Source organism: Apteryx mantelli, chromosome 31 (genome assembly GCF_036417845.1).
Source record: "Apteryx mantelli isolate bAptMan1 chromosome 31, bAptMan1.hap1, whole genome shotgun sequence".
Lineage (NCBI taxonomy): Eukaryota > Metazoa > Chordata > Aves > Apterygiformes > Apterygidae > Apteryx > Apteryx mantelli.
Genome location: NC_090008.1, coordinates 3,118,849 through 3,126,623, shown reverse-complemented (window position 1 = coordinate 3,126,623; position 7,775 = coordinate 3,118,849). Strand labels below are relative to the sequence as shown.

Here is a 7,775-nt window from a genome sequence, read left to right as displayed (position 1 = left end):
AGGGTATGAAAGGCTGATTTCTTTGCCTGTGCCCCTGGGGTGTGTGTGGGGCCAGAGCTAGGCTTGCTTTGCAGCTCGGTTGTCCCCCGCTGTCCTGTCCCGATCAGCAACAGCCTGGATTTCACCCTTTGGGATGGGTCCCTGCTCCCTGGGCACCGATACCGCTTCCACCTCAGCCGGCAATTGTGCTGGGAAGGAGATCGCAGCCAAAAATCTAAATCCATCCAAGCTCTCTCTAACTACGTGCTCCTTCCTCGTCTTTAACATGATCCCCTTGCAAAGCTCCAGACTTTGCCAGCGCCTCTGTCCCCCGGGGGCTCTTTGGGATTTTAAATAATTGCATCTGAATCCATCTTTCATATCCCCTCCAGCTCCCTGGGGGGATATCGATCCTGAACAGGGCGTTGCATCGATCGCTGGGGCAGGATCGTGTCCTGGTCCCGGGGGCACTGCGGGACGTGGACGTCCCTGCTGATGGTTGTTCCTCTCTCTCCTCACCGTGCTTTTTGTATCTGGAGCAGCCCCTAATTTCTCAGCCAAAATGAGGGGCTGTTCCTTAGGAATTTGCTTCGTATCTCTTCCCCGGTCCCCGTTTGCATCCGTGCTGGTTTTCAGCCCCGTGGTGAGCACCTCCCATCCAGCCCCTCGTTCCTGCGAAAGCTGGAGCTGGCCTCATTTCCCATCGCACTATTTTTACAGCAATGATAAAAGAATTGCCATAAATCACCCCGTTCCTCGGCAGCTGCTTTTCTTCCTCTGGGGATGAAGATTTTGCGGTGTGTTTTGGCTCTCGGTTGCCTCGTTTCCTGGGATCGTTAATCACCCTCATAATCACCTGCCCGTGCCAGCTGGCTCCCAAGGGGCTGCATCGCGTTTTGCTGCCGTCGCGAGCTGAAAAATGCCACCAGGCCCCCACGATGGGCTGTGAGGGCCGGTTCCTGCGTGAAATCGCTCCGCGTGAGCCGGGCAGAGGGAGATCATCAGGGAAACGGGACTGGGAAGGACCCCCGGGCCGTGCCGAGCAGATGGATCTCCTTTCCGTTTTCCCGGCACGGCTTGCAGAGCCGGGGGCCGTGCGCAGGTTGCGCTGGGATTTGGGGCTGGTTCTCGCAGCTGGCGGCTGCACCGCGAGCTGCCGGCTCCGCCGCGCTCGTGTTTTGCCGTGACTCATCCTCCCTCATTTGCTACATTTATTTCACTTCGCGACTCGCCCGCTTCCACTTCGAACGCGGCGGCGCGCGGGTTTCGTGCGGCGTCAAAGCCTCCTGCAGCGGTGCCGCTTCGCCTGGCCTGCGCTCCCTCTTTTTCAACCTCCCTTTCACAGCTTTGCTTTTCTCCAGGGCTGTCGCTAAGCCCAAATTTGTCTCTTCTTCCCGCATCAAAGTTTCGCTTTGCCGGTTGAGGCTTGCTTTGAAGGTGACGTTAGCGCAGCGCCGACGCATCGTTAGCGAGACGGCCGTTTCCCCGGGTGGCCCTGGCCCCGGTTCTCTCTGCCAGCCGCGGCGCGAGCTTTGTACGCTGGCAAAAACAGCAGCTGAAGATACCTGCGTTCCGGCGAGGAGCCGCCTCTGCACGCAGGTGCTGTCATGAAAATCAGGTCCGTCTTTCTCCACCCTGGGGACCCGTCGGGGTTTCCTTCATTCCCTCGGCGCCTCCTTCCCGGTGTATCCTGCGCCAGAGCCTCAGAAAAACCCCGGCGCCCGCAGACTTAATTAAGGTGTTACTACGATGGGCGGCGTGCCAGGGCTGTGCCTGGGAAACCGAAACGATCTGGGTCAATTCGGGAGGTGGCTGTGCGACAGCTGGGAACCGGAGACCGGGCAGCCGGGAATCCCCCCCGGAGCGAAACCTCCCCGGCCCCTTCCCTCGCGAACCCCCCCGCGCCGCTGAGCCGGCCCCAGGATGCCGCTGCGAAACTCCTGCAGCCCTGCAGGAGCCAAAGCTCCTTAGCAGAAATAGCTCTCTCTGGAAAGAAAAATAACGCGGCCGGCCAAGGAAAAGGCGGAAGAGGCCCCGGGAGCAGCTCCGGGTGCCGCCGGGATCGTGACCAGGGTGCCTTGCTCGGCAGCCCGCTCCCTTTGCAGGCTTATTAGGGAAAAGACGATGGTAGGTAGAGCCGGCGATGGGGCCGGGCAGCGGCCAGTCCCCGTTTTGCGCGGGCCACCACGCGGGAAGGCTCCGTAGGTCGGGGAGGTCCGGGCCTGGCTGCCCCAGAGGCTGGGGAGGATGATGATGGTGCCCTGGCCTTCAGCACCAGGTGCCGGCAGTGGAGCGTTCCCGGTCCGCTCCAGTGTGGAGCTGGCCGGTCGCGCCGGCTCGCGGTCCAGCCCCGCTGCCGGGACGGTGCCCGTCGCTGCCGGGGTGACAACCAGCCATGGTAGGACACCCCCTGTCCCCACTGCCTTGGGGACAATCCCTGGTCCCCTGTGAGCCGGCGGTTGCCGGAAGGGTGAAAACCTCCTTGGGCGAGACATCACCCCGCACCCAGGGAAACTGAGGCACAGTGGCGGCGGGACCCGTTTCCTTTGGGAGCCACGGGATGGGGCGGGGGAGCCCGGCTCCATGCAGTGAGTTTGCAAGTGCTCGGCCACCTTCCTCCCACATCGCCCCCCAGCTGGGCGACTCGCTCCGAACGGGGGGGGGACAGCTACGAGCTGGGGCTGGTGCTTGGCTCCTCGAGATGTCAGTCTTTATTAAGGTCGGGTTCGGGGATGTACAGGGCGTAGAAAAACACTCCGGAACGATGGGCGCCGCGGCGGGGGCTCCTCCGGGCCCGGCCGAAGCCTCTCCTCCTCCAAAAGGCCTTGGCCGACGCAGAGGGGCCGAGGGGGGGGGGGACGTTATCAGATGTGTCGTCACGGGGGGGGTTAATCAGGGAGGGGGACGAGGAGGGGGTGACAGGATTGGGATGGAGGGGACGTGGCGGGGGCCGCCCCACGACGTCATTGCAGCTCGGTCGTGGGGAAGAGACGAGAAAACGGCCAGAAAAGGGGCAACGCTGGGGCAAGGAAACCCTCCGGGAGATTTCGGGGGTGGGGGGGGGCAGTCGGGGCGGCGCGAGCCTGTGGGGATTCCACAGGACCCCCAGGGAAGCGGGGATCGGACCGGCCCGGGAAAGGGGCCCGAAACTCATTGGTTGCATCTTCAAATAGAAAAAAATTACACCTGTGCCTGGGGCCGGGCAGGGGCAGCAGTTTGCGCAGTGGAAGGTACCGGTCAAGGGGCTTCGGGGCGTCTTCCCGGCATCCCCGTCCGGGATTGGGGACCCCTGGGCATCCCCGAGGCCGAGGGACCCTGGGCGAGGACCACACCCCGCTCCTCGCCGGGTCCCGCGGCTCAGAGCCGCCTGCGTCCTCGCTCCTCCCCGGCGGCCGGGGAGCCCCGAGGACGCCCCGCGGGCCGTATCCTGGCCTCTCCCTCGAGGAAGGGGGGGCCGGGAGAGGCCGCCGGGGCCGGGCGTCACTTCTCCGAGTCCATCTTGATCATGTTCATCAAGGCGTTTTTGAGGCTGGTCTTGCTCGGGGACTTGGCGGCGGGCGGGAGGCCGGCGGCCTCGGCGGCCTCCCCCCTCAGCTCCATCTCGATGGTCATGACGACCTTCGGGGTGCGGGGGGATTCAGCGCCCGCCGCCGCGCTACCTTCCCTGCCCGCTAACCGCTATTTCTTCTCCTTGCGGGAATCGCCCAGGACTCCCTTGGCCTTTTTCTCGCTCGCCGCCTTGGTGCTCCGGCTGTGGTCCAGCATGGCGTAGAGGACGGGCGCCTGCGGGTGCGACGGGCACCGTCGGGGCCGGGGACAGCCACCCAGGCCACCCCCCCAACCCCAATTTTTCAGCCAGCGCCCCGGGCGCTTTGCCCCTCTCGCCTCAGTCTCGGCCGTGCTGGGGAGATCCAGCTCCCACCAGCTGGGATTTGCCCCTAAATGCGAAAGGGAAAGTTTGCCTGGGCCACTTTTTCCCCTCTTCCATCATCTCCTGGCTGCTCCCATGGGATTTTCCCCCTGTGACAGGCTACAGGGCTGGGATCTGCACAGGACGGGATGCTTTGCCTACACACGTCTCCCCTGAACCGAGCCCACGACCCCAGCGCTCACCTGGCGGCTGCGTTTGGACGCGTCCTTGGCTGATCTCTGCAGCTTCCCTTTCTCCATGGTGCTAAACCGGGCACAGAAATGCAGAGAGGCAGCTCAGAAAGACCGGCGGGACCAGGGTGCGCACGGTCCCCCAGCTCCGACCTGCTCCAAGCCACCCGCTCCCACTGCAAAAACTGGCTCCTGGCTATTGCGCTGCTCCGGTTTCCCCTGCCAGCCCCCATTTTGGGTCCATCTCACCCCAGATATTCCCTGCGCTCACCTAAGCCGTCTCTGCAGGGCTGCCTGCCTCCGGAACCAGCAGTACCGGATGAGATACACCAGGACCACCACCACGATCACCAGCAGCAAGGCTCCTCCGATGATGGAGCCGAGGACAACGCCGTACCGGGTGGGCACTGCGGGGACACAAGGTCTCCTTAGTCCCCAGAGAGCCGGGGACACGGCGGGCACGAAGCCGGTGGGGAAACTGAGGCAGGGATGGGGGGTGGGAAGCCTGGCCCAGCGTGGTACCTTTCTCAAAGACGTAGAGCGTGACCTGGGAGGACTTGCCCACGATGTCAGGGGGGTTTTTGACGTCGCAGGTGAAGGTGCCGTTGTCGGTGTAGTCCAGGTTGTGGATGACGATGGAGCCATCCTTGCGGTACGGGTTGCCCACCCACTCCATGCGCTCCTTGAAGGTGCCCACGTCATCGATGTAGGGCTGCCCCTTGGCGTAGTGAAATATCTGGGGGGGGAGGCGAGAAGGAAAGCAGTGGGGTCAGGATGGCTCCGGGCACGGCAGGACCGGCCTGACACTGGGACGGATGGATGGACGGCGCTTACAGAAGTGCTGTCCCGGGAGCCCTCGGCCTGGAAGTGCCAAGTGATGGAGATGTCCTCGGAGATCCATTCGCTGGACCAGAAGCTGCAGGAGAGGGTGACGTGGGAGCCCACGGTGCCGTAGACCTCCCGATGCGTGTAGACGTGGATGGCCAGCGTCGGAGAGAGCCCTGCGAGGGGGCGAAAAGGCATCAGCATCGTCCCGCTGACGCGCCGAGGGGAAACCCGGCTGGCGGGGGCACCCCGGCACCAGGAGCAGCCGTGCAGGGGGATGCACGGCTGGTGTGGATCCCCGGCACGCTGGCCACCGCCGGCTGCTCGAACTAGCCCTGGGGCTCTGCGCCGGCGTGCCGGCCCCGTGCCAAACCCGGAGCCGGCACTAAAGGGCTTTTGTTGGCCCCGGTGAATGCACAAGGGCTGGCGGGGGACAGCGGCCCTTTGTGCCACCACGGGTGGCTTTGGCGGGTGCCTCCGCTCGCCCGCGGGATGCCCGCAGGGGTTTGCGGCCGGACTGGCGTCAGCCGAGGGGACGCCCCGGGGCGCTCAAAGGAAACGTTGTGCGCCGGGTCATCGCCCCGAGGAGCGCAGCTCGATTTCGGCTGATGGCCGGGGGACCGGCAGGGCCCGTCCCCCCAGGGAGGTGGCTATTGCTGGGGACCTCGCACAGCCTGGCGATGGGGACCAGGGGACATCAGCACCTGCTGGGGTTTGGCTGGATCCGGCCCATGCGGCAACTAGGACCGTGCGCGGCCAGAGGGCGGGAAGCACCACGCCGTCCTGAACACCCCCACGGCCCCAGAGCTTGGCCACCACCGGTGACGGTCCCGAAGGCAGATGCGTGGGTGGCCACTGGCCCCACGGCCACCACAGGAGCCCAGTCCTGACGGCCCGGAGGTCCCAAATCCCCTGACCGCTTCCTCCGTTGCCCTCCAGCATCCCACCCCGGTCCCCGTCTCCGCACCCAGGCTCCAGCCCCGCGTCCACAGCCGGGATTTCAGCCCCGGCGTGGTACCCAATGCAGCTCACCGGCACGGGATGGGAGTCCATGCCCCGGCGCCCACCCCCCCATCCCTGCCCCGCCACGGGGCCGCTCGCTGGAGCGGCCGCTCACCCAGCGCTGCGAGGAGCACCACGAGGAAGATGAGGCTCCCGCTGTCCCGGGCGCCCTGCGACATGGTGGTTGTTGTTACCGGCCGGCTCCGAGCCGCATGGGAAGGCTGGCGGTGTGCGGGGCCCGGCGGTCCGTGCCGAAGGGTGCCGGGAGGATGGGTGCCGAGGTTTAAGAGCAAGCAGAGCCGAACGGTGCCGGCGGTGCCCCGGCCTTGGGCCAATGGGCGCCGGGCAGCCGGGGCGGTGGGGGCCAGAGGGTGCCGGCCACCCCGAGCTGAAAGGGGGCATTTTGTTTGGTGTTCGGCGAGGAGGGGAAAACATGTGGCAGGCGGGGAGCCGGGCACACAGCGCCCTTTGTCCGGCCGCATTCCCTGCCGCGGCGGAGGCGGCTCAGCAGGAATGCGGCCGGAGTCGGAGAGCAAGGGCGCACGGACGCACGGACGCACGGACGTGGAGCCACTCGGCTCTGCCACAAGTTGGGGCATCCTGGGACACAACGCTGGCCGGCCGCCACCCCTGGGCTTGGTCCCCGCAGGTGGATAGACACACAGACCCTGGCCTCATCCAGATTGCGGCGCCTGGACCATGCCGCGGGTCCCCAGCGCTTCCCAGCACCCTGCGTGTGCAAGGGCCATGGGGCAGGCGGTGTCCAGGGTCACCATCCAGCTCTGGGCATCCTCCAGCACCCCTAGGTCTGCGGTCCTACCCCATCACGTGGGGCTTTCCAGCAGCACTGCTAGCTACGACCAAGCAGACTCTCAAGAGACTCTGCTCCAGGTCCATTTTGGGGTGAAAACGCTGCTTTGAGATGGTTTTGGCAATTTGGTGGCTTTTGCTGAGACTAAGAGGGGCTGTGCTTGGGCACAGGGGAAAACCTCACTGGAGGTGGGCTCCCCAGGCAGCCCTGCTGCACCTGCAGTGCCCTGGCTGTGGAGGGATGTATCCTGCCAAAATGGGGGGAGAAACGGGGATATTTGTCTTCCCTGGAGGGGATTTACCACCTTGATGACAGATGGTCACCCAGGGCACGGAGCCATCCAGCTCCAGCTGTGGGATCATGGGCAAATCCTTCCCTATTTGGTGTCCTGGCTGCACGCAAAGCTGGGACCCACCAAGCTGCCACCACCCCCTCGATGCCGACAGGCCAGGGCTGATGTTAACCCCTGTGGCAAAGCTGGGCACCCCTTTCCCCATCCCTGTCCTTCCAAAACACAGCTCTGGTGGTAACTGTGCGCCCCGGGATGCTGCTGCATCCCTGTTGTGCGCCATGGGGGCATCTCCCCGGGTTTGGGGAGGACCAAGCAGTCCAGCATGTGGGCGCAGCCTGGGACATTCCCCAGACCGAGGGCATCACAAAACGGCTTTGCGCCAGCCGAGCCGGGCTGCATGTGGCGTGTGTCCCCCTCCCAGGGCACTGCACCGGCGCAAACGCCACTGGAAAGGGGCACCAGGGTGGCAGGACGCATAGCAGGATCTCCAGGGAACAGAGCAGGATCACCCTGGCCAGGAGCACGATGGGCGGCAGGGCCTGACCCGACTGGGAGCTGATGGAGAGTTCTAAGGGCCCCGGGATGCGTTTGCTCTTGGGAGATGCTGCCCCACCGGGCAATTCTCCTTGAGGGTTTTTTGACTCAACGCTTCAATGATTTATTGAAAACGAACTCCCAAATACTTCTGCTAAACTCCAAGAAGGCCAGTTTGAAAGAAAGTTGGTGTTTGGGGCGAAAAGTTTGTGCCAAAAGCGTGATTTTGCA

The 7,775-nt window shown here is 64.6% G+C and overlaps 1 protein-coding gene across 1 annotated transcript; it reads right to left on the bottom strand.

Annotated features, from left to right (window-relative positions):
* Positions 1 to 2,890: 2,890 nt before the first annotated feature.
* Positions 2,891 to 6,149, bottom strand: MPZ (myelin protein zero). The gene is made up of 6 exons (XM_067313574.1): positions 6,023 to 6,149; positions 4,915 to 5,081; positions 4,603 to 4,816; positions 4,352 to 4,487; positions 4,093 to 4,153; positions 2,891 to 3,762 (listed from the first exon to the last, which is right to left on the bottom strand). Exons 1-6 carry the CDS (start codon positions 6,084 to 6,086, stop codon positions 3,658 to 3,660), a joined length of 747 nt encoding a protein of 248 aa, XP_067169675.1. The 5' UTR covers positions 6,087 to 6,149; the 3' UTR covers positions 2,891 to 3,657.
* Positions 6,150 to 7,775: the final 1,626 nt, after the last annotated feature.